Source organism: Curcuma longa, chromosome 16 (genome assembly GCF_044706935.1).
Source record: "Curcuma longa cultivar G26 ecotype Majalengka, Jawa Barat chromosome 16, ITB_CL_G26_1.1, whole genome shotgun sequence".
Lineage (NCBI taxonomy): Eukaryota > Viridiplantae > Streptophyta > Magnoliopsida > Zingiberales > Zingiberaceae > Curcuma > Curcuma longa.
In genome coordinates this window covers 2,757,768-2,785,613 of record NC_133876.1, presented here as the reverse complement: position 1 = coordinate 2,785,613, position 27,846 = coordinate 2,757,768, and the positions used below count along the sequence as shown (strand labels likewise).

The window sequence follows — 27,846 nt, the reverse complement described above, 5'->3', positions numbered from 1 at the left end:
ATGATAATCTTGGTGGGTGGAGTTGGGTTTAGGTTGGTTTTTAATTAAAATAAATTTTGTTAAGCTAGAGTAAATATTAAACTTAATTTTGGGTAAATTTGTGTCTTTGAATGGGTTATGAGTAGGGTCAAAATGGGGGTCTTGGGGATGAAAAGATACCTAAAATTTTCCTTGATTCAACATCTACGTGTGCACTAAGTTATGAAGTGAAAATAAAGTGCAAAAATGAAAAGATCAAACGATGATAACAATGGGTCTAATGTGGTTCAAAGATCTCTTCTACTCCATGATCTTTATTGCTTTAGTGTAGTCATCCCAAAAATAAAATCCACTAAAACATATTGAGTTAATCACTCAATATCTGGTTTGACTATCGAGTATAGCCTCTTGTACAAAAATCTATAAAAGATGCTCCTAATATCACTCAATATCTGGTTTGACTATTGACTATAAAAACAACACTATAATAGCCTTGTTAACTTCACTTTACCACCGAATAATACTTATAGAAAATAAATTATTTCTAATAGAAACCCAAATACAAAAGACACTTCAGTCCACAGAGTGAAAAGAAAGTGTGGAAAACTTAACTAAAGACTTAAACAAGCTATCCACTAGATATATAATTTTCAAGACAACTAAAACTTATTCTTTTCAAGAAGACTTAGCAAAATTAGAATAGTTCGATAAGAAATGCCAAAAACTTGAGGAGGGTTGAGAATTATACTTTGATGAATAAAGAAATCCCATTGCTCGAAAACTTAAATAAGAGGAAAAAGTTAATCTGATGAATACAGCAAAATCCTTAGCTACTTCTCGACAACCTTTTGAAGTTCAATATCCAGAGAGTTCTATGAGAACAATGGATTATGGATAAGGTCATCCTCCTAGAAAAGAACTCCTTACACCAAAAATAATCCTTTACTTAGGACAATAGGAAACAGGAGGTCACCAAAGATCACTTTCTTTGAAAAAGATTCAGTCTTAATATAACTAAGTGTGATCCTTAGTTATATGACACACACTTAGAACAATAAATTATCTCAGTCAAAACAGACTATCAAGCTAAGCATCAACTTGATATTGAAACTGGCAAAGTTATGATTTGAGTTAGAGAAAACTGCTTAGAAGATGTAGCCAAAGTAGCCTGGGAAGCTTTTAAGATAAAATTCCCAAATGAAATACCTAGAATAGCATCTCAAGGAAACAACATTCTAAGCTTTTGTTATACATTCATAAGCTATTAACGGCTAAGGATGCTAACACTAGACTTGACTTAAGGCAGAAAGAAGTCATGATAGACTTGGAACAACTCCAACTCTTTAGTTGGAACTAGCTCAAGCCTTTTTGTAACTATTTTTTGGCACTTATCACAATCTCAGGAAATTACTGTAATCCCACCTTAGGAGAAAGGTTGTCGAGTAAATTATCAGGAGACTTGGGTAAAGAGATACACAAAGCTTGGGCAGATATGAATGTACCCCACTTTATGATAACATAGGAGTAAGGATACACCACATTATCACCAAATTAAAAGAGAAATGTACGCTATCCAAATACAAAAATAAATAAAAAATTAGCAATATAATTTTTGTAGTCAAATTTATACCCTACAACAATATGGATCTCAACCTAATCTCCTAAACCCTTAGACACTTAGATATGTCTTCCTTGTGGTTAACGAGGATGTCCTAAGAAGTGTCAAGTTAATGAGAAGGTTCTCTTGAAAGATCAAGTTTTTAAATGAATTAAGTTAGAAACAAATTTAAAAAATTTATTTGAAAATTTTTATTAAAATAATTTTGAAAAATGCCTTTCAAAATATATGTTTTCTTCTCTTTCAAAATATTTTTTAAATTATCCTTCTCTTTCAAAATTTTTTAAAACAATTCTCGTACTTCACAAATGCCTATCTTTTTGGGAAAAATACTTGAATTTTCAAAAAAAATATTTACAAAATAATTTGAAAATATGATTCAAAAATCTTGCCTTACAAAATTTTCAAATATTTTTGAGATACGTGCAAAAATATTTTTAAAAAATTTTAAAATGACTTTAAAAAAAAGGTCTTTCAAGAAAGGTAAGGGTTAATTTTTGACTAAGGAAAACACTATTGTTAGTGCAACACATAAGGGAGATCTTAGGAATTAAATTCCTTTTTATGTATGTTAAAGGGGGAGAAAAAAGGATTTAAGTTAGAAATCCTAGTTTCTCTAATTTGGCATAAGACCTAAATTTTAGGCTAAGTAATTTAGCCTAACTTAAACATATTATCGAACATAAAAAAGGGAGAGATTGTTGGTGCAATCGACCTCTAGAGTTTTAATGGTTTGATTCTACCAATATGTTTAAGGAAATTTGGTAGGGTGGTCAAATAACTTGATCACAGTTAATCGAGATGAGTGTAAAATCCAAGCAAGTTAAAGTTGACATGAAGCTTGGAAGTGAATGAGAAGTTCAAGTATGATCAGATACTTGGCAGGTTGGTGGAAAGACCTAGTGGGACTAGGTAGTGCAAGTCCTAGTGGGACTAGGTAGTATAAGTCCTAGTATGATTAGGCAAAAGAAAGACTTGATTGGGAATCAGACAATAGAAGTCCTAAAGGGACTAGCCAGTAGAAGTCCTGGTTGGAACCAAATAATGGAAGTCCTAGGCAGTAGAAGTTTTGCTTGGGAACTTAATAGTGAAAGTCCTAGTGGGGTTAGATAAGGAAAGATCTGATGGGAAAGTCTTGAAAAACCATTCCGGTGAATTCTTGCAGAACAAAAATTTTTCAGAAACGATTTCAAGTTGCCCTCATAGTTAATCAAACCAAGGTTTGATCAACGCATTTAGATCATTGGGCTCTTGTGTTTGGTTTACAGGATCCGAGATAAAAGGAATAATTTAATTATAGCGGAAACATTAAATTATACCTTTTCTTAACGGGATGTCTAGAAGGAGTTGAAGACCTCTCGATCTTCTGCTGTATATCCTCTCCTCTTCTCGAACGTTGTGTGGACAACGATCCTTCGAGATGATTCCACCAAGTCTCTTCTCTCCGATGGCAAGAATGCAAGCAATGAAGCAAGCTCTTCTTCCTTCTAGTTTTCTCTTCTCCTCCTTCTTGTTGTTGGCCGCCGGCCCTAAAGGAAGGGAGGGCTTGGATTGCCGGCCACAAAAGAAGAGAAGAGAAGAAGGAGGGTGGGCGGCGGAAGGCAAAAAAAAATTTGCTTTGATTCTCCTTGGCCGGCCCTAGAGGGGAGGAGAAACCTTTTGTTGTGTGTTCTTTTGCCTCCCCTAAATCCCCCTTTATATAGTTATGTCATCTCACAAAATTTGGTATGATTATAATCAAATCAAATCTTCTTATCCAGATTTGATTAGAAAAATCATAACCAATTTTGTCTGCGGAAGAGATAAAATTATGATTCTAATCAAATCAAATCTCATCCAGATTTGATTCTAATCAAATCAAATCTCATCCCGATTTGATTAGAAAAATCATAATTAATTTTCTCTTGCGGAAGAAAATTAATAATTTCGTAACAGAAATTTTAATCAGAATTTCTTAACAAAATTTTTCTCCAAAAAAATAATTTTAGAAATTCTTAAAATTTCCTATCCGAAATTTCATATAATTTTCTTATGTGGATACGAGGTTTTATCCAAAGACTACAGCAGGGACCTAGAGGAGAAATTGGTTTTGGCCTCCTGATGGACTTGAGCTTCCTGTGTTCTCCCTGAACACCCAACTTCAAGCCCATCAATAATAACTCATTCCACTAGAGAGTTATTATTGCACTACCGCACCAATCTCATATTATAGTATGGGCTCCTTCTTACTATAAGTACATTAATCTCTATGTGTTTAAGATATCGTATGCCCGTTAATTAAATGAGTTACTGACAACTCGAATTTAATTAACTTCTGTTTCCGAGAGTAGTACCACTCATCCTTTGTTATCATGCGGATCTGAGTCCACCTGCAGGGTTTACATGATAATCCTTTATGAGCTCCTCAAGGGGACATCATTTGCCTAGATTATAGGACACAGTTTCCTTCTATAATCAACAACACACCATGTACATAATACTATTTCCCAACTCATCAGGCCTTTTGATCTATCACTCTAAATCTCACCCTTTGATGAATCAAGGAAGTATATACTAAGTACATGTGATTGTTATTATATAGGGATTAAGAGCATGTACATTCATAGCAACAGAGGTTTAGTTCGATTATATAGTCAGTATAAATCGAACCATCCTCAGATGGTCCTGCTCAATACACACTGAGTGTACTAGTGTATAGTCAAGACAGACTAAGACCAAATTACACTACAACCAATCCAATGGTTTGTCTAATTCATCTTGGTTGTGAACACTGTTTGTAGATTAAATGGACACTTGCATAAAAACTAAATACAAACATTGACCAAATGTGATTCTTATTTCAGAATATTTATTTACATAGATAGCTAAAATTCTAATATACATCCCAACAAGACCTAGTTAGGAACTAGACAAACCTAGTTGGAAACTAGGTTAAGTCCAAGAGGCTTAGTTGGGGACTGAACACATAGTAGTGGAAGTCTCGATGAGTTAGTTGGAAGCTGAACGCTTGGCAAAGAGAGAAGTCTTGAAGGAGTAAATTCCAAGCCAGTGAATCTAATAGATTAAGTAAACCAAGTACTATGTTTTTCATATTTTACTTATTGTCTGCTTATTTGTTTTGTAGGAAATAACAACCAGATAAACGTTATGACATGACTAGTTGGGAATTGATTTGGGTCATTGGACTCATTGTTTGCGTGACCGAAAGGCAGTCTGGTCGATCGAAAGTCCACGTGATCAAGTTCGTATGATCCAGTTCGTGGATAAGTTTTGACTAAACTCCAAGCAACTGGAGGGTCTCTAGTCGACCTGAAGGTCAAAACTTAACTCAAAAGAGATCGAGTTTGCCATTGAGTCGACGAGGTCCAGTCAACCGGAGGAGTACTGATCGGACTGTAAAAAAGGGACTCAAGGAAGCCTCTTCTCACAACAACTACACACAATCTATTCATTCTCATTGCTTGAAAAATCTGTGAAGTCCTACTATGTGGTTCAGAAAGCGCTAGGAGTGTCATGGCACTCAAGGTTTTTAGCCAATTCACAATGGGTTTTATTTTCATAATTGTACATTTATTTATCTATTTTATTGATTGTAATTGTTTCTTATAAAACTTATAAGAGTTTTCTCCTTCTCTGGAAGGTTTCTAGAAATGAGAAAATCACTAGTGCTCTTGTTTGAGATATTAGTGTTGTAGGGACTTGCGGAGTTGCCAAACCACATTAAAACTTGGTGTCTTTCTTGTTGTATTCTATTTTGTATTATTTCCACTGCGCTACTAATGATTCTGTTTAGAAAAAAAAATGACGATAAAATCGGAACGCTATTCATAACCTCCTCTAGTGTCAAAAGGATTTTACAATGAGGATGCGTGATTATAACATAGAAGACTAGTTCATATCCAATTAAGGCATATTTCCAAAGTAGGTTGAAGTGGGTTAGCTAGAGGATTATCAAAATTACATCACACTAATGACAAGATTTGTGATACATGCCAAAAAGGCAAGAAAATCGGATAAACACAAATTGGCCAACCGTATCAGAACTACTTGCCTTCTAGAATTACTACACTTAGATTTGGTCAATAATCATGGAGTTAAATTACTAAGTAGTATCTAATGCTACTTGATGATAATATATGATTTTTCACATTTTACTTGGTTAAGTTTTAAAAACATAAGAATGAACCCATAAAATAATTTATTCAATTTTACAAGTAAGTGAAAATGAAAAAATATTAAAATTAAGAAAATAAGAAGTGACCTTGATTACGAATTTGGAAACCATAGGTTTAACAAGTTTTATCTATAAATTGGGTATAAGAGAGAATTTTCCTACCCTAGAGCTCTACAATAAAATGGAGTTATAGAGTGGAAAAATCAAGTCTAACAAGAAGTAGTCAAGACTATGTTAAATTAATACAGTCTTCCTTGTTACTTTTAGAAGGCAATTAGTGTCGCACTTACAAATTGGAGTCTACTTAAATAAACTTCAACTAAAGACACCTTATGAAATTTATTATAACAAAACACCATTGGTTAAACATTTAAAAGAATTTAGATGCAAAGTTTACATTTTAAACACTAAGGACAACTTAGTTAAATTTTCAGTTAAGTTTGATGAAGGTGTTTTTATTGATACTCAACCACTAGTACTTGAAGACTTGGAACAAAGTGTTATTGAGCAAAGTTCTCTAGAGGATCCAAGATAAGCAAGACACTCTATGGATAAGATGGATTCATCACACATATCTGAGTAGAGTGGAAATTTGATCTTGGCAAGCAAAGCACTCAGACTCCCCACTCATCAATAAAATTCTACACATTGGGGATGAACTACTCTCCTCACATAGATCATCAGAGATTGTTGCATAGTGCTTAGCAGGCTGGTTTTCATAAGGAAATCATGGAGTTGTTCAAGCATATGACTTATTCAGGAGCTCTAGAGTAAAGAAGGCATGGTCTAGCTTGGTGTGGAAAAGCTACTTATAACCTAACCATGTATTCACTATATAGTTACTAGCACATGTGAGATTTCTAATTAGAGACAGACTAACATATGTAGAGGAGAAGATATGCACTTTTTGTGGAGGAGAGAAGGAGACACCAAAGCACCTATTTTTCAGATGTCCCGTAGTTGTTGTGATATGGAGTATTCGAATGTGACTACACATGCACTAGGAGATGTCCACCTATATGAGGATGCTTCAGGTCTTTAACATCCACTACCGTGGGACTAGGATTTTGACCAAGGCTCGGCACCTAACCATGTCATCCACGATCCATTACATATGGATGGCTAGGAATTGTAGCCTACTTGAGGGAGAGAGGATTGATGTAAAGAGCATCTACTAGAAAATTCAAGTGCATGTATACATATCCTTGAACATCTAATGTTGTGTTAGGAGTGAGTAGCTACATTGTTGGTGCAAGAAGTACTAGTAGATCGAACCATGATTTTGATTATGGAACTAGGATCAAGTTAAGTATATGATTGTGCTAATCATGTTGAACTGAGTATACAGGAGACACAGGTTAAGTCCTAGTGGAAGCTAGGCATGAAGTCTTGGCAGAGTCAAGTGTACCAGGTGAAGTCTGGGCTGGTCAAGAGGACCATGCCGCAGCAGAAGTCTGGGCTTGGTCAGGAGGACCAAGTTGCAGCAGAAGACTGGGCTGATCAGGAGGATCAGTTGCAGCAGAAGACTGGGTTGATCAGGAGGATCAGTCGCAGCACAAATCCTGGGGGCCGAGGACAGAGCCGAGCACAAGTCCAACGAGTCAGGAGGACTCGGTTGGCAATCAGGTAAATTCTCTCGAGAGGAGTGGGTGAGGACGCGTTCCCAAGGGGAACATTAGGCGTCGGTCTAACCCAGGGTCTTACTGGAGATCCGAAGTTAAGACCCTTAGTTGGTTCTGAGAACTGACTTAAAATAGTTATACTTTGCATGTTATTTCACTAACATTCTTTGCAGGAAGGAAAAATTGAACGAAAGCTAACTCCGGGTCGAAAAGCTGATTTTTCGGGTCTGGAGTCGACTCAGATGATGGCTGGAGTCGACTCCAGCTGAGTCAGCCGAAATCTGGAAGTCAACGCGTCGATTTTCTGCCAACTCGGCCTGGAATCGACTCAGGTGAGGTTTTGAATCGACTCAGGCTAATTCAGAGTCAAAACTTATCACAGTTGACGCCACAGCGACTAGAGTCGACTCAGGAGACAACTGGAGTCGACTCAGAGAGGATAACGGACGGAAGCGATAAAACTTCATCTGCCACGTCAGCTGGAGTCGACTCAGATAGGCATTTGAGTCGACTCAAGTACAGTATAAAAGAAACCCGCGAGCAGCAGCCGAAAATCACTTCTTTTCCACTCTAAAACTCCGTTCTTGCGACTCTTAAGCTCTTATTCTTCGACGTCGGTGCCGTACGCGATCCAAGTCACTTCGAATCACACCGCAACGCCGAGATCAACTTCTAAGGAGCTACTGCGCGATCAAAAGTCGATAAAAGTTTATTTTCATTATTTCTATTGTACCGAGCTTTTGTAAATGATTCGTATTTGTATTTTCGATACACTTGCTGTCGAAAGGGGGCAAGTGCCTTAGTGGAATTGCCCAAAGAAAACGGTCAAGGACCGTGAGCCTTGGAGTAGCAGTCTAGGGCTGTGAACCAAGTAAACAAAATTGTCCATTATTTTACTTAGTTTTGTTTTCGCTTCCATACGCACTCGAGATTTATGAAAATCGAAAAGCGTGCAACGCGCTATTCACTCCCCCTCTAGCGTGTTTTCGATCCTACATATATAGGGTGGCTAGTGTACATCTTTTGCTGGAATATACACGTTTACTTATAAAAAAAATAGAGTTTATAATAAAATACTTAAAAAGATGAAGAATCCTTCAATGTATTTTTTTAATGAAAATACCAAAACATATTCACTAAAATCTCAAATGGACCAAGACTTAGAAAAATAAGTCAAGCAAGAGTTTGGTAAACTAACCCTAAGAAGAACCAATTTAGGGGAGAAAAATATGACATAGATGAAATAAGACTAGAAAATATAATTGAACCTAAAAGACAACCAAGTGAAGAAAATATCCAAACCGAATCTCAATCCGCTTGGACAACTAGAGTCATTTTTAGTAACCCATCTAAACAAATTTTAGGTGATATAAACCAATGGGCTAGGACAAGGTCTTTTCATAGAAATCTAAGTCAATAGCCTTAATTTCAAAAACTAAACCTGAAACTATAGACGAAGCATTACTTGATCTTGATTGGAAGATAGCTATGCAAGAAGAATTAATCCACTTTGATAGGACTAAGTTTGGGATTTAATAGTACCAAAACTAGAAAACAAGATCATTGTTGACACTAAGTGGATTTTCAAGAGCAAATTTGATGACAAAGGAAATATAGTTAAAAATATGGATGCAGATCCATGGCTTGAGCTTGAATCATAGTCTGACTCGCTGTCTGTTCCAGTCGCTTGAGCTTGAATCATAGTCTGACTCGCTGTCTGTTCCAATTTGTTCATCCTGAGCTGGAAGAGCAAGGAAACTTGTGGTTGGTTCTTCTTTTGATTCCTCTGATGATGATTTGCCCCACGTTACTTTGAGCGCCTTCTTCCTGGACTTGTGCTCCTTCTTCTGGTTAGGACATTCGGATCTAAAGTGACCTTTTTCCTTGCATCCATAGCAAGTGAGCTCCGTTTTGTTTGTCGATGGTTTATTGGAATTGGCTTTTTATACCAACTTCTTCACTTCCGATCTTTTTATTCCACGCTTCCTCCGTAGTATCTTTCGAACTAGGTTAACTAGTTCTGTTGTGACTTCATCGTTGCTTTCTGATTCAGATGATTCATCATATATATTCTTCTTGTTGTTGTTTTCTGGACCTCTTTTCCTTGGTTAGTCCTACAATGAGAGCTATACCTTTCTCTTCCGTAATGACATTAGTCTATTTATGTAATTCAAATTCATAAAATAGCTCATTGAATTTGATTTTTGAAAGGTCCCAGAAGACCTTATAAGCATCCACCATAGATGCTCACAAAGTGTTCCTAGGGAACGCTTTCAGTGTGTACCTTATGACATCTCGATTTTCAATGGGTTGTCCAATTGTGTGTAGCCCATTCAGTAGATCTTGGATTCGAGCATGCAATCCACTTGCTGATTCTCCTTCTATCATTTTGATGTTGTAGAATTTGTTAATGAGGAGATTGCGCTTATTGACCTTTGTTTCTGATGGAATGTCATACTATTTCTTTTGACACTTGGGTATTGGATATTGGATGTAGCTCTAATATATGTGATAACATATAGGGCTTAAGAAATAGTAAAAGATTTATTTTAGAATTGAAAATTTATTATTATATTTTGTTTTAATAAAGAATATCCTTTTCATTTTTTGTCTAAATAGAAAAGGGTCCATTTGACTTTCAGTAACAATTGTTGTTACCTAATTTTGAATGAAATTCTTTATGGGACCAGAACATTAAGTAATAGTAAGAGACATAACAAAACCATATTTCCATCTACATTATCGATCGATCGGTTACTAATCCACATATATAGAGGCAACAAAGAATTGGAAGATAACAAGTGTTTGCACGGTTGGCTTCTTACCTGATATTTTCTCTTGTAAACCAACACCGCTGCTGCATGGGCTAACAACTGATGATGTGCCACAATGTACGGCTCCTTGCTAGAGTCACCATGGCTGCATCGTTGTTCCTCCCAGTTAGAGCACCTTCCTGGAGCGAGAAACCCTAAAGCATATCCCCCAATGCTATAGCTCCATGGCTCATTGAAGGTGATCCAATGCTTTACTCGATCCCCAAAATTTCTAAAGCAAGTTTCTGCATAGTCTCTGAAGTCATTCCTGTAAAATTCAGCCAACTGTATTTCATAAACATGTATTAAACTCTTAAAACTGAACCATTTGTTTCATCAGGAAATACCCATAAATTTTACAGAATTAATCAAAATTGACAAAAAAAATCCATAAAATCAAAGATGATTGACTAAAATATATTGTATTACTGACACAATATGGGAACTCAGGAAACCTCCATATTGATCTTCCAAAAACTGGGGAGAGTCCCAATGGAATAATGTCACAAAGGGCTTCAACCCTGCACAAATAACATAGATATATAACTGAGATGATAATAGTGAGAAAAACTATATTATTAATGAACCATTGACTTCAAGATGTGGCAGTTATTTATCCCTGGTGATTATCCATTCTATATTTTATTTTAATGTTGTCAAAATCCATTGGAAGTTTATTTTAGAGCAAGTAAACCAGATCGGATCATCAATTTTTAAAGCTCTCAAATTACAGCCATTTAAAATGGCCAAATTATGTCTTCTCCCTTTTTATGAATCAAAATATTCTCCATTGCCAATCAAATTATTTATCAAATAAAGCTCCACTTTTAAGTCATATAGCTTATTTCACAAATATTCTAGATTTAATCTGGATATTGATGGTCGTTCTATATAAGTTAACCATGATAACTGTGATTTTATTTATTTATTTATTTTGCCAATTTGGATGGACAACAAGAAAATCCCTATTGAAAATTTTATCAAGGCTCAGCTTCCATGGGGTTCCTGTTTTAAATGGTTTGACATGTTTTTTATTGCAACAAGTTAATAGATTAAAATAATTTTTAATTTTCTTTTGAAGAAACAAACAAATACCTATTCCATTAAAGGTTATATATATGCTTTAAAAATATAAGAAAAAAAAACTTTATTACACTCATCAATTTATTTGTAATACCTATTCCATTTAGTAATATTGAAATAACAAAAGAACTAAGAAAGATACATGAAAGCCTCTTAGGGATCTAGTGTTGATGACTTTGATATAATGGTGCTTGCGATACTAATTTTAATGCAATTTGATTTTCTATAATGTCACAGTAATTGTTAATTTTAGCAATTTGATTTTCTATAACGACCATGTCACAGTTATAGTTGGTCATATTGCTCGACTTTACCGTCCTTGTCTTCTTCTGCCAGTTTGATTTTAGTTAGTGCAACTCAATTTTATATGGTAAATGTCATGATTTAGTTGATGGCCATAATGTGGATGATGATGCAAAAATTTGTTGCTAGGTCGGATGCTAGGTGGAGGTGATAACTAGGTTTACCTTGCATAGTGTTTCATGTGCATGAGAGGGCAAATGTTAGAGGGACAATAGAGTGATGAAAGTCCCTCCGATGCTTAAGTCAGTAACGTAGATTAAATGATAAAAGAAATGAAAATGAGAAAAAGGGAGAGCCCTTGACAAAAAACCAGCATCCTATCCCCTTTGGCATATCAACATATATACTGTTACAATCCTATTACCGAAGATTACAAAAGAAATTACAGAATTGAAATCGATATACAACTTCAACTTATCTATTGATTGGCTTGAGCTGATAATCTCAAGCTGACAACAGAAAATCTATTATATTATCGATGCTGTCAGGAGATGAGTCGTCCAAGTGCTCGAGTGCTCTCGAGACCGAGTGGGAAGTCAGGACTCCGAGTGCTTATGAGTGGAGGTCGAGTGCTCTCAAGACGGAGTGGAAAGTTGGGACTTCGAGTGCTTCTGAGTGGAGGTCAAGTGCCTCCGAGTCGATGTTGAGTGATTGAGCCGCCAAGTACTTCGAGTGTCAAGTCAGGAGAGAAGTCGCCTTATTACATGACTCGAGAAGAAGCGTGCCCGACTATCAAATCGGGAAGAAGTGGCCTCGATCGTTGAGTCGGGAACCAAAGCTGAGTACTTAGGAAAACTTTCCAAGTGGATGTCGCAGTTGATGTCGAGGCTTGTGTTTAACGTAGTGTCCTTAAAATAGATTCGCCCCCACCCCTGATTATGCTTTAGGTTATCGTGAGTCGTCTGTTTTCCAAATCCAATGGTAAACCATGAACACCCCTAAGCACTGGAGGTCACGACGAACTGAGAATAGTACCTGAATGCTATTACTAGTGTTATTGCAAGCAACAGTTGCATGGCAGAGGGAATAGTTTGAGGGGGAAAGTAGGTGGACAGAGGTTTCTTACTATTGGTTTTTTCTCTCTTCCTTGCTCAAGATATCGCCTCCTTATATAGGAGAGCCTTCCCTTTACTACGTTAAACAATTGATTAAAGGCTATTTATTACCTTTAATGCCCTGATCAAAATGCTACATAGTTATGGATTCTCCATTAACGTTAAGGGGGAACGCAGGTAGGCAGAGGTTTCTTGCTATTGGTTTTTTCTCTCTTCCTTGCTCAAGATATCACCTCCTTATATAGGAGAGCCTTCCCTTTGCTGCGTTAAATGGTCGATTAAAGGCTATTTATTGCCTTTAATGCCCAGATCAAAACGCTATGCGGTTACAGATTCTCCATTAACATTAAGTCAATGCATTTGTTTATTTTACACTTGAGAAAAAGATTAAATCAAATAGAAAAATATTGGTTCATTCTCTTAGGCAAATTTTGCCTTAACATTCCAACATTTAACGTGCGCAGGTCGTGCTCGCACACGAGTTAACTTAGTTCAGTACAATCTGGGCCCTGGATTTGCACCCCCTATGCACTCACACATGAGAATGAGCCTCTTCCCATGTATTTGTTCACAACATCAATGCATGAGATACAATATAAACCAACAATAAGGCATGAGACTCCCAATGTGGGACTAAAAACTTATTCACAATGGTAGTCCTCCTTACATCCACCTCTTCTTCTTTCATTCAAATTTCCAACAATCTCCCACATGAATGAAAATAGGGTATATGATAGCATTCAGTAGTTGAGTCCAGTATAGGACAAGTAGGTTTTACCCTTTGAACCTTCCCTTGTGAAGACATGTTTGTTTACTGGCTGATAATAGACACGATTGTCCTTGAACTGTTTTGTCATCTGTGTAAGCATTGACATATCTCACCCAGGACTCTCTCTGATACAACTTAGTTCTCATGAGTGTGTTCATGTTCTTAGCCATGAACAAGCCTGGTTCTGTGAGAAGTTCTAAGAATTGTGCCTTTCAATTCTCTTTAAAGCAGCCTCAACTTCTTTCTAACATAGGTGATCTCTCAAGAGTATTCCACATTACTCTACTACATCATTAAAAGTCATATGCTTAACCTCCATCCTTTCACTAATCCATTGGGTCATTCCCCCACAGTGAGCTACTTAGTCGGTAAATTAGGTTGTCCCTTTGAACTTAGTTCTTGGGATCTTGAATCTGCATAGGTTGGGTTTCTTTGCACCAACATTTCTCATCGGCATCAAGCCCATCCCTCATGAATGAACTTGCAACTAACTCTCTATTTAACCCTTTAGTTAACGGATCTACTAGGTTATCCTTTGACTTTACATAGTCAACAGTGATAACTCCTATTAAGAGTAGTTGTTTAATAGTATTGTGTCTATGACGTATATGTCTAGACTTACCATTATATAGATGGCTCTGTGCCGGCCAATTGCTGATTGACTATCGTAATGTATGCAAATTATCCGACACAGGTTTCAGCCATCTAGGAACATCTTCTAAGAATTATCATAGTCATTCAGCCTCTTCACCATATTTGTCAAGAGCTATAAACTTAGATTCCATCATGGATCTGATTATTACGGTTTGCTTAGAAGATTTTCATGAAATGACTGCACCTCCCAAAGTGAATACATATCCACTCGTAAACTTAGAGTCTTTCATGTCAGATATCCAATTTGCATCATTGTATCCTTCGATCACAGTAACATATCTCATATAGTGCAATCCATAATCACGAGTATACCTTAAGTACCTTAGTACTCTTGTTATCCCTTTCCAGTGCTCAACACCGATATTACTCGTGTATCTACTCAGTTTGCTCACTGCGTAGGCTAAGTCTGGTCGTGTACAACTCATCAAGTACATCAGACTTTCAATCACTCTAGAGTACTCTATAAGAGATACTCTCTCCATGATTTTTTGATAGATGTTGACTCGTATCTATCAGAGTCTGTGCCAACGTAGTATCACCTTTGGTAAATTTCTCAAGAATCTTATCCACATAATGAGACTGACTTAGAACAAGTCCTTCTGATGTTCTAAGAATCTTAATTCCTAGAATCACATCAGCTAGACACATATCTTTCATGTCAAATCTTGAGTTTAACATATTTTTAGTGGATTTGATTATCTTATCATTACTTCCAATGATAAATATGTCATCTACATATAGGCACAAGATGACATAGTCATTCTCTATGACTTTCATGTAGACACATTTATCACATTCATTGATCTTAAATCCACTTTCCTTTATGACATTATCAAATTTCTCATGTCACTGCTTTGGTGCTTGTTTCAAGCCGTATAACGACTTCACCAATCTACAAACCTTATTTTTCTGCCCTAGCATAGAAAACACTTAGGTTGCTCCATGTAGATTTCTTCTTCTAAATCCCTATTTAGAAAAGTTATCTTTACATCCATTTGATGTATTTTCAGATTCCATAGAGTGGCAATAGCCAACAACACTCTAATGGAAGTTATTCTCGATACCGGAGAATACATATCAAAGTAATCAAGGCCTTCTCATTGTCGGTAACCTTTAATTATCAATATGGTCTTGTACTTATCAATCATGCCATCTGATTTTATCTTCTTCTTGAAAATCCACTTGCACCTAGTGGTTTACTTCCCTGAGGAAGATCCACAAGTTTTCAAGTGTGATTTTGCAAGATAGAGTCAATCTCAGATGTAATTGTCTCTTTCCATTGAGGTCTCTTAGAAGAGCTTACTGCTTCTGAGTAACTTTAGGGCTCACTTTCCAACATGAAAGTGATAAAATCCATTCCGAAGGATTTTTCCACCCTTGCTCTTTTACTTTGTCTAAGCTCAACCTTAACTGGTTCATCATCTTCTTCTTCTTGTGTTTCATATGCCCATTTTGAGGAGCTAACATCCTCTCAGGTCTTATACGGAAACACATGTTCAAAGAATGAGGCATTTTTTGATTCAATAATCGAGTTCTTGTGTATCTCTGAGATTTGAGATTCATATACAAGGAACCTATAAGCACTGATATTATGTGTATATCCAATAAATATGCAATCAATAATTTTTGGTCTATCTTGATCCTTTTCGGATCAGGCACCAAAACTTTGGCAAGACACCCCCACACTCTCAAGTATTTATAGGATGATTGTCTTCCATTCCACAACTCATAAGGGCTCTTATCTATTTTCTTTCTGGGCACCTTATTTAAAAGGTAATTAGTTGTTAACACAACTTCCTCCCATATGTGCTCTAGTAGTCCAGAGCTCAATAGAAGAGCATTCATCATCTCTTTCAGAGTGCGATTCTTTCGCTCAACAACTCCATTTTGCTGAGGAGTATAGGGAGTTGTTGTTTCATGTCTGATCTCATGTTCAACACAACTCAACGAACGGTGATATATATTCACCGTCTTGGTCACTTCATACCACCTTAATCTTTTTATTAAGTTGGTTTTCAACTTCATTCTTATAGAGAATAAATTTCTCTATAGCTTCATCCTTACTTTTGAGAAGATACACAAAATAATATTTTGTGTTATCATCAACAAAAGTGATGAAGTACTTATTCCCACCATGTGTCGGTGTACCCTTTAGGTCGTACACATCAGTGTGAATTAGGCCGAGTGGCTCATTGCTTCTTTCAACCTGTTGAAAGGATGACCTTGTCATTTTCACTTCAACACAAGTCTCACACTTGTGTTTCGGGTCAAGGTGGAATGTAGGTATGCTTTTGCATGTTAATTAATCTATGTAACAATCACATGTCATAGTTAATACACAAATGTCAAGCATATAAATGGATTTCATTTTAACCTTAGGCCTAATACCATTACACTAAGCTTGAACAAGATGATGAGCATGGACGTCATCGATTCTGTTGAGACTAGCACGTTTAAACTTCTTGGTTAGCCAAGCAGCTGATCTCACTGCTGGAGACATTGGATGTTGAGAGTTAAACGTGAATATTGGTTAAAGGTAACCAGTTTAGTGGAGTGACCTGCTTTGAGACTTCATATGGTTCTATACATATGTCAATGAAGATCTCAGTGTAGCTTCTTTTGACTTGCCATATTCAAGCCACCTTGGTCATAGAGGTTTATACTTTGACATCTTAAGCAAACATCTCCGAGGAGGTATGGACCCAAGATGATTAGGTATAAGTCAAAGTGCTCCGAAGGTGTTTGAATAGCTCATAGAGGATTCATCGCTCCTTGAAAAAAGAGACGTATACCTTTCGACCGCTTGTCAGGATTGTTACTAAAAGTCTTTGTCCAAAGCATTACTTGTCAAAAGTATGGTACTCTTGGACATATGTATATGTAACTTGAATCCATAGGACAAGAAAGCAGCTTGGGCTGGGTGTGACATAGTCAGCCTAGTGGGGACCGACACATAGACCATGTCCTGAACCAAGCGGGTATAAGATGGTGAAAGGAACAAGACACGTTTAATTGGAGCTGCTGAAGGATTTAGAATTATTCTGGAATCAATCATTAATTTTCTGATCAATTGAGGATCATGATGTACTACTAGGTGTCACTCATAATCGTTCCATAATTAATGATTAATTACGGATGACCAACATAATCGGGAACCTATTGGGTCACACACATTACAAATTCTCCGAAGGACTTAAAACGAGTTTACGAATTGGATTCTCAGAATGAGAGAAATAAATTCTGGTTGCACCGGATAAAGGATAAAATGATGGAATTCGTCTTACGAAGGTAAAATGAATGAAACTGATTTCATTCAAATAAGAGGTCGTTTGGTTATTGAACCAAACGATTCAGTTTTGAATTAAATTGAACCAACTTAATTTGATTCATGATGAAAGATGTTTTTGGCACTAGTTTTATCCTTTAGAAGGCTTAAGTAAAAGAAAACAGTAACTCTACAAAAGGTCTCACAAGAGTAATAACCATAGCATAAGGAAGATTCACATTTAATTCCAAAGTCATACATTCAAAAGAAAAGTACTCAAACACAATAAGCTAACTACACTAATCTTGTTTCTTGGAAAGATGACAAATTATCCCACACTTTCTGAGGATCTAAAAAACTTAGGTCGACTCTTCTAGGTATGAGTCCAGATTGTAGAAACTGTCGGCCAGCTCCCTCAAAGCCATGCTTCAGCATTTTATTAGTCCGGACTCCAAGCATATCATAATATTCTAAAGAGATAAGGAAAGCTCCCTTCCTTTCTTGCATCATGTCTTCTCGCCCTCCTTTAAATCAGCTAATTCCTTCCTAACCAACTCTAGCGTAGCAAGCGCTTGATCTCATTTAGAGAAAGCCTTCTCCTTCTGCCCCTTTTCCTCATATAACTGCTGCTCTAGGTCTTGTCTTTTAGCAACAACTTCTTGCAGGTCGCAACGGAGTTCTACCTGATTGAGTGTGGGAGGAAGTTAGCTCAGCCTTGTCCTGGGTGGCTTCCCTTTTAAAAGATTCAGCTTCTCTTTTAGCCTGTTGAGTCTCTTCTTCTGATAGTTAAAAGACAACCTTGTCCTTCTCGAAAGCCTCCTCTAGTTGTTGAATTTTCATTACGTGCAGCTCATCTTTTTTTGCATTTTTTTCATCTCAGCCCTAGGGGTCTCAGCATCAGCTCGGGCTACCTTAGCCTCAATCCGAGCTTTCTCCACTATAGCTCGGATCCTAGCTTCATCAACGTTTCTAGTATTTTTAATTGATTTTTAAGGTCTGCCACTTGAGCTTCTAACAACGACGATCATCGATCATACAAGAGAGACGACGATGAAGTTCCTGATGTTCTTTTAAAGCCTGCATAAATCCCCACATTAGTCTAAATTGATAGGTAATGCAACTTAAAAAATTCTCACCTTAGCAATAGAACCATTAAGGCACTCGCTCAAAGTTTCCAAATCCAAGCAACATAAAACCTCTTTTTCATACTTATGAAAGTCCTCTAAGGAACGCTTAGATATATCATCTAGACCTTCATGAGACGTGCAAGGAGCTTGAGGAGGAAGCATGTTGGATCATCGAGACCTCGTTTCAGGAGTGGAGTTAGTAGGAGGAGGATCTTGACTTTGTGTTGAAGTTGGAGTGCTATGCTTGTCATGTCGACTCTTGGTACGACCCTCTGGAGGTAGACTTTGTAAGGGAGGAGCCATCACAGGAGTTCCTTCTGATGGCTTGTCGAGATGTCGATAATAGGTTGGTTTGGTTTATTGGATTGAAGGGTTGCATTGGTCTCTGAAGATGAAGGTCGCTGAGGCACTTTCCTCCGTTTTCTCAAGCGAGACACTTGCTCTACCTCAGATATAGCCTTCACCTCATCGACTATAGTTTACACCGTAGGTGTCGGATCCGAGGTCTCTTGGACACTTAGGGATTCTGGAATAGAAGCTTGGGGATCCCCGACCTTTAGGGGTTGATCATTCACTGATGTTCGTAGCCTCCGCTTCAGTAGCTGAGGACTCTACTACCTCATCTGAAACCCACCAACTATTAGTTGTGGTTAGATCCCACTTCTAGTGCTTATTGACAAAAGCACTCAACATGATTTGACCTATAAGAAAGAGAAGAGAATTAGTCAGTATAATGGAAGACTTAAAGAAAAATAGAAATCTTACTCAGTGGTTCTTCCAGAGAAATCACGTTCGGACTCAGACCAGCTCTATATAAAAGGGTCTCGTTGTCCACCAAAGTATTAACGTTAAATTTTAGGTTGGTCAAGATCTCGGTGGCAGATAAATAAGCAGATTCTAACCTATATTGACCAAAGGCTGGTTGTGGGTACAACTCGAGACACCAAATTGTAGGTCAAGTATACAGTTGAGGAGACTTGATGAAGAAATATCTATTCTTCCATCCTTTGTGCGAGGTCGGGTATTTATCCAAGAAATTACAACCTCAGACCTCACAGTGAAATATATTATCCCGAGCTCCCCTTTCTTGGGATAGAAGAAATAATGAAAGGTAGGAGGGTCAAAGGGGATTTAATATATCTAGAAAATAATCGAGGTGCTACAAATCAACCGGTATGAATTAGGGGCAAGCTGGGATAAAGAACATTGGAAATAGGTGGCTAGGTTTTGTAAGAAAGGAGGGATAGGGAATCTCAAACCGTCGGCCATCTGACCTTGGAAAAAGGTAGTATATCCCGATGGTGGCTCATGAGGACGGTGCTCTGGCATGGGGATTCTGATCCTATGATCAGAAGGAATGTCATATTGCTCTCTAAGTAGTAGGTCATCATCTACCGAATAGGTCGAACGTTGTACTTCATACCAAGGAAGTGAAGTGTCCCCGACAGCCATTGAAGATAGAGAAACAAGAAGGGTAGAAAAGAAGGAAACAATCGGGAATGAAGACTTACGGAGTTACGACTGTCACCAGACGCAGGAAGGAGAAGGAAATGTAAAGGAAGACAAAAACGATGAAGAGCAGCGCAGATCAGCCAATGCTTTTATAGAAAAATAGGGTTGTTACATCCACTCTATGGGTCGTCAGATGGAGTTAAAGGGCGGTGAGATTTTGTTCTAGCTATCGCATCGTACTGCCCGTTAAACAAAATCAACTTATGATTGCCTTCATTGATGGCTGAATCTGAATAACGCGAAGTTTCAAAAACAACCATTCGATGCTAAGACCAAGTAAATGAGAAATTAGCAGGACCCTCCGATTTATGCCCACGTTAGCAAAGATCATTTTTTAGTATCATTAAAACAACATGGGATGCACGCAACTCGAAGAAGATAACATACACCGACCTTGTTGCCGTCTTAAAGACACCAATGATAAGGTCGATAAGCGAGGCAGCATACGATTTGCATTTAAGATGATATCTTAGCCCCTTGTAAATAGAGACTTGGTCGGTAAGCCATTTCCCTTATCATCTCATTAGAACCGGATAAAGATGACTCAAACGCAAGTCCAGTCAGTCGGACTACGTCTCTTTCAACTAGACTAATCAGGGAGGCTTGTGATACGGTCGAGTCTCTAGACCTTGCACGTGGTTGCTATTGGAACATCACGTGGTTGTAAAACAGGAAGGAGAAGAATTATTAAGAAAGATTAGATAATATTTGAGAGGTGGTAATTGATAAACCTACACCACTCAGGTCCTGATGATAGTTGTCCTTATTGTCTAGGGCCTAACCTCTGCACTCACTCGCCATCACATGCCGACCTCATTTTGGCCTCAAGTCTCAATCTCGATTTCCAACCTCGGCACTTGCTCGACATCATGTGTCGACCCCATCTCGGCTTCGAGTCCCGCCTCGAGTCTCAACCTCGAGCTCCAGCCTCGACACTTGCTCGGTATCACAAGTCGACCTCATCTCAGCTTTGAGTCCCGACCTCGAGTTCTGACCTCAGCACTTATTCGACATCACATGCCGACCTCATCTCGGCCTCGAGTCCCGACCTCGAGCTCCAGCCTCCGTGCTTGCTTGGCATCACGTGTGACCTCATTTCGGCTTCGAGTCCCGACCTCATCACTTGCTTGACATCACGAGTTGACCTCATCTCAGCTTCGAGTCCCGACCTCGAGTCCCAACCTCAGCACTTACTCGACATCACGTGCCAACCTTATCTTGACCTTAGGTCCCAACGCTTAGAGCCTACTTGATCCCAGAAGTCGGTTGGCCCGCACAATCAGGGGAGCTTAAGATTATTTCTTTCAAAAAAAAAGAAAATATTCCCAAAAGATACGGACAATTTGAATCTTTTTAAACTGGAACAGATATTTCAGAATATATCTTAAACAGACATTAACAACTCTATAAAAGGTGACCTATATCTATGGACACAGGTATGCATACATCAATCCTAATTTCTCTAAGTCATTAAACTCTTTCCTCATGTAAAACCTTAACTTGAGCATCGGAGTAGATTTGTCGGGACCCATCACTGGCGCCATTCTAACTCTCTTTTGGAGTATTTTTTAAGTTATTTTGTCCCTCCGGCGACTATCTTCGAGGAGTGTGCACGTCAGTAGGTCATTGATCAGCGATTTAATCATCCACGGTATATTGACTAGAACAGTAGTAGTTTGTTGATCGATGATTTAATCATTTATGATATTTGATCGGGACAGTTGATTAACAAAATAATCTAGAATTCTTCATTTATTAATTCTCAAGAAAACTATATATGTGTCTCTTTATAGTGTAGCCGAAATCGAGCAGCCTAAAACTAATCACAGGACCTAAAATATGGATCCCATATTAAAGCAAGAACATGGTGTCGTCACAATTGAGCAGCCTAAAACTAAACATATTGCCTAAAATATGAGTCCTTTCCACGTGCCCGTCCAATCGAAGTATAAGCAAATCTTATCTGTATACTTTGTGGTCCATACAAATAGTAGATTATTTTTATGCTTTTGCAGGGCTAAAGTAAAATCTTGTCTCGTTTAGATTATACTGTAATTTATCTTAATATATCAGTCGGCAATGCATTTTAATTTGGTTGATTAATCATACTAAAAATGGTTAGTTATTACATCCCTATTCTTACCAAAACTATACATATTTTTTTAATAAATCTGGTACGTATATGTCTAGTGAGGAAATTTATCATAAATTTTTTTCTTTTAAATAAATAAAACATAAAAACAAATGGACAAAAATCAACATGTTTCATGGTTCAACTTAAGTCAAAAATTATAATATCTTAATATTATTCAACATATATGTTGTAATAGTTATGAAATTATAACTGCTACAACTGTGTAGTAGCTACAATTATGTAACAACTATAGTTTCATACTTACTACAACGTGATCCAATTTAGACAAGAATATAAGTGGGAATAAACGTGTCAGAAGCATGTAGTGTGTCGGAGGGTATTTGTGTCAATTTAGAGAGGGTGGGTGCCCTTTTGATAAAAAAATCAAAGTGGCAGCTATGGTTTCATAGCCACTACACATTATAGTAGTTACGAAATCATAACTGCTACCACTATGTAGCAGTTACGGTTTCATAACTACTACAACTATGTAACATCTATAGTTTCATATCTGCTACAACGTGATCTGATTTAGACAGCAATATAGGTGGGAATGCACATATAAGAAGCATGCAGTGTGTCAGAGGTTATTTGTGTCATTTTAGAGAGGACGAGTGCCCTTTTGATAAAAAAAATCAAACTGGGGTGCCCATTTGATGATTCAATAAAAAAGGAGTGCCCTTTGATGATTTGATAAAAAAATGGGTGCTCTTTTGACTTTTGCCCAAAACACATTGAATAATAATGTTTTCTTAATATTTTTATAATCCTTGATTTATTTAGTTTAACAAAATAATAAGGTACTTGGATTAATGAGTTGATTTGAGTATATAATCATATTTGTTGAAATTCAACCATTTCATCAATAGAATGATTTTTTTAGCTCAACTTTGATCACAACAGTCAACTACTTATTATTATTAGTCCAGTGCCACAATTGAATTAAAAAAGTTCTATTTACTACAACTGTGTCATCAATTGATTACTTATACCCATCAATTGAGTTGATCAATTGAATTTCAGATATTTTATTTTCTACAATAGTGTCATTAATCGATTGTTCATACCTAACAATCGATTGATAAATAACAAATCCTTTTAAACCCCCTCAAATCTTGAACTCGGAGTTTAGGAGTTTATTAGTCAATTGCTACTACTTACTAGTCAATTGATACTTTTGTTTTAGTCTTACCAAGTATGAATTCTCACCTTACTTAGTATTTAGTTGATCTTAACCTATTATAACTTTCTTTGTCTAGCATATGATTAATCTTGACTTGTCGGAACTTCCTTTGCCTAACATCTGATAAATTTTGACTTGTCATAATTTTACTATTATCTAGCATCCAGTCAACCTTCATCAACTGGGACATATCGTTGCATAGCATCTTGCCAATCTTAATCGATCAAGACTTCACCACTGTCTAGCATTTTGTCAACCTTGATCTATCAGGATTTTACCACTGTCAAACATCTAGTATTCCTTGACCTATTTGGATTTCCTTCATTGCTAAGTGTCTTGTCAATCTTGACCCACTTGGGGTTCACATTTTATACAAAGTGCCTAGTTTTTCAAACTCACTTGAACTTCACTACTATTAAGTATCCAATCAATCTTGACCTATTTGAATTTTTACTCTCACATCAAATGTATTGATCAAACATTAAAATCCAACTCGAATTTGGTTAACTTTAACTAGAGGTCGATTCTACTAATACACAGCTCTTCAAGTCCAATAAGAACATCCTGTTCTTAGTTATAGATAACTTAACAACAAGATTAGAATCTTAATTTTGTAACCAAAGTATACAAGCTTTCATATGAATCTTGTAGTTTCTTTCTAAAAATTGACCAATACTCAGGATATTACTAGTCAAATTTGAAACATAATAAACATCACAAAGGAGAAGAATCGTACCTTTGCCTTCAATTTTCACCTTTGTGTTTTCTCCAAAGCTAACAAAGTCTTTCTTGCTTATATCAAGCTCCCCAAATTTAGCTTTATGACCTGTCATATGGTTGCTATTTCTATATTAAGATACAATATATTTGTTTTTCCAAAAGAGTCATCCTTGAGTGTAAAAAACAAGGATTACTTTGAATAATCTCTTTTGTTCTCCATTAACTTTGCCTCTTCATTTTTCATGTTTGATTGACACTCCTAAGCATAATGTTAAAATTTGTGATAAGAATAATATTCAATTTGAGATTTATTTCTTCTATTGTCATACGCCACATAATTATCTCTTTCTCTTACTCTTCCACAACCTTTTGCAAATGTTTGATTTCTTTTATCAAATTGAAAAGATTGCTCATCTCTCCCTTGACCAAGGCCACATATTAAACTTAGGCCTCTACCTCCTACTTGGCCTCAACCTTTACTAAAAATAACTTTTTAGTTTTCAAATTGATCTTTGCTTGTAATGTATATTCTGATTGCTCTTGCTTTTCATAGTTCATCCTTCATGATCATGTAATGATCCATTTAATTCATCAATAGTCATAGTTTTCAAATCTTTGGGATTTTCAATTGTAACAACTGCATGATTAAACTCTGTGCTAAGAGAGTATAGTATATTCAATTATGCAAACATCAGACATGATTTCTCTAAGTTTCTTTATTTGATTGACAATAACATAAACTCTTGTAAAATAGTCAGAAATAAATTCACTCTCTATAAAAAGTGATTCAAATTCATCTCTTAGAGTTTGAAGCCAAACCTTCTTTACTTTGTCCACTCCCATAATATTGTTATGAAGCATCTCTTGCTTTCTTTGATGTTGTTGAATGTCTTCATCCAAACCTTGATGGATGATGGCGAGAGTACATTGATATCTTTTTCTTTTTTCTCTAAAATATCTTTTTAGTTTTGAGGTAAAGTTGCTATATCTGAGAATTCTTCAAAATCATTTTTAATAAAATTCTACACTTCTTGGGATTATAGCCTTCCTTCTAAATGATTAATTCTCATAATTGAGTTTGTTAAATTGAAGGTACTCTAAAAGATTTATTTTTTATATCATTGGCTCTAATACCATTTTACTTGAAGATAGTGGATTCTCAAATAACTATTTAGAAAGAGAAACAAAATTGTAGTATAATGAACTTATATTATAAAATAATTTATATTATCAATTTCATATTACATATGAGTATTTATATTAAAATTTTAGATTGTAATTTATTAATTAGATTCATGTATTTATTATATTTAGATATATAAATTATAAAATTCATGCATATCTCTTGCTCCACGCAGATAAATTTTTATTAGGTTCATGTATTTTAAATTTAAATTTTTTTATTTTTTAATATGACATATGATCAAAAATTTATTGATTGATTTATTTATCGTTTGATGGGTCAGTTGCAAAATAAAAAATCTAATATACATTTGTTAAAAAGTATTAATGTCGGGATTGGTTGAATCTTTTGTCGTCAGGTTCAGTCTGTTTATTTTGGTGAAATTATCCGCTAATGTTGTGCTTTCAGGCTCGGGAGTGTTTGGCCATCTCTCTGACTCCTTCCTCGGAAGGAAAGGCTCCCTCACCGTCGTCTGCATCCTCAACGCCCTCTTTGGCTTTCTCACCTCCATCTCCCCAGCTTACTGGTTCTACGTTGCTCTGCGCTTCCTCACCGGATTCAGCACTGGCGGCGTCGGCCTCTGCGCCTTCGTCCTCGCCACAGAGCCCGTCGGCCCCTCCAAGCGAGGCGTAGCCGGCATGTCCACCTTCTACTTCTTCTCCGCCGGCATTGCCCTCCTTGCAGCCATTGCCTACCTCTTCGACTCTTGGCGCTTCCTCTACGTCGTCACTTCCCTCCCCTCCCTCCTCTTCGTCCTCATGATCCTCCCGTTTGTCTCCGAGTCCCCTCGCTGGTACCTTGTTCGTCGGAAAACGCCCGAGGCCATGGACGTCATGCATAGCATCGCCAAGAAGAACGGGGAGCACATTCCGCCGGGCGTCATGCTTGTACTCGACGGTGAGCATGAAGAACATAAAGAAGATAATCAAGTTGCAGAAATAAAAAGTAACGGGAAAGTTGCGGTGGCGGCCGCCTCCATCATCGACGTCATCCGCTCACCCACAACGAGAGTCCGCCTCGTCTTGACGGTGGCGATCAACTTCCTCGGCTCCGTCGTGTACTATGGCCTCAATCTTAATGTCGTCAACCTGGAGACCAACATCTACCTCAGCGTACTCCTCAATGCCGTCGCCGAGATGCCTGCTTACTTGCTCACCGCCATGTTGCTTGACCGGTTCGGGAGAAGGCCGCTCGCTATCGGCACCATGTGGCTCAGTGGCGTGTTCTGCATCATGGGAAGCATAGTAACCGGCGTCCCGGCAATGAAGGAAGTGAGAATGGCCTGCGGAGTCATCGGAATCTTCGGGATGGCGGCCACGTACAACTTGTTGTTCATATACACGGCAGAGCTTTTTCCGACAGTGGTGCGGAACGCGGCTCTAGGGTGCGCCACGCAAGCGGCACAGATGGGGGCAATCGCGGCGCCCCTGGTGGTGGTGTTGGGTGGCCCACTGCCGTTCGCGGTGTTCGGTCTCTGCGGAATGGTGGGTGGGTTTCTGGCGTTCTTGCTGCCGGAGACGATGAATCGTCCACTGTATGATACGATGGCCGGGTTGGAGGAAGGAGAGCGACACTGATGACAATTCAAGTTCGCCTCTTTATTCTTATTTGCATGTTTTCAACTTCTTTAAATTAATAGTTCCAAGATTTCAGTCTCGTACTGTTTTTTCCTCTCAAAAGTACATCTATAATTATTAAAACTACTATTACCAAAAATACCTCCTTTTTTACATTAAAAAAATATATATCATATTTTATTAAAAATATATTTATTTTAATATTAATATAACAGTGACGATGTAATTATTATAATATAAAAATAAATTAATTTAATTCAATTAAAAAATTAATATAAAAAGTATATATATATTTTATAACGTTAATTAAAATTATTTAAACTTAATAAAAATCATTTCAATAAAATGATAACACTATATTAGTAGTCAATTAATGATTGCTATAATTTATATGAATTATTAAATAACTGTTATAATGTTAATGACTATTATACCCTTGTCATAGTTATTAAATGGTTGCTACCATCTTCACGGGTGTAATATAGTAGTAAAATACTTAGAAGAATAAATAAGAGGATTAGAATTCAAATTTGAACAGGGACGAATATGAAAATCAGTCTCTAAGTGTGCATAAATTGTACTATAGATTTACACAATAGTCAAATTAGGGAGACATTGTCACTACCTTTAGGATTAATCAGGTGAAATTTAGATACTTAGATTATCATTTAAATGACTGCTATAATAGTAATAACTAATTAAATGATTGTTACAATAGTACTAAAATAATTTTGATCATGTGATTTTGATTAAATTTAAATAATTTTAATCGAGTTATTAACCAACTTTGATAATAAAATCACTAAATGTATATTTTTGACTGTATTGAATTGATTAATTTTACATGAAGGATTAAGTCTTCATTTGATGAATTTATATTTCAATTAATAATATATAATAATTATCATTAAGATTAAACATCATTAAGTGATCTAATCTGGTTTGTATTAAGGAGGGATTTATTTTATTAGATGTGGATTGAATATGTAGATCCAATAACTCAGTTCATTAATATTAATGGGCTATTAACAAGTAATGGACTTTATGAAAGATAATTCGTATAGAATGGACTTGG

At 36.8% G+C, this 27,846-nt stretch overlaps 2 protein-coding genes across 2 annotated transcripts in view; one reads left to right on the top strand and one right to left on the bottom strand.

The window, feature by feature from the left end:
* The window catches only part of LOC141847571 (beta-glucosidase 24-like), a 37,455-nt gene extending 13,331 nt beyond the window's left edge, over positions 1-24,124 (bottom strand). The window contains exons 1-3 of the mRNA XM_074735631.1: positions 24,028-24,124; positions 10,640-10,727; positions 10,219-10,474 (exon numbers count right to left, since the gene is read on the bottom strand). Of these exons, the coding sequence (XP_074591732.1) occupies positions 10,219-10,474; positions 10,640-10,727; positions 24,028-24,124 (441 nt within the window). The remainder of the gene's footprint in view (positions 1-10,218; positions 10,475-10,639; positions 10,728-24,027) is intronic.
* Positions 24,125-25,520: 1,396 nt separating this feature from the next.
* Positions 25,521-26,844, top strand: LOC141847570 (organic cation/carnitine transporter 4-like). The gene has a single exon (XM_074735630.1). The coding sequence runs from the start codon at positions 25,521-25,523 to the stop codon at positions 26,769-26,771; it is 1,251 nt and encodes a 416-aa protein (XP_074591731.1). The 3' UTR covers positions 26,772-26,844.
* Positions 26,845-27,846: the final 1,002 nt, after the last annotated feature.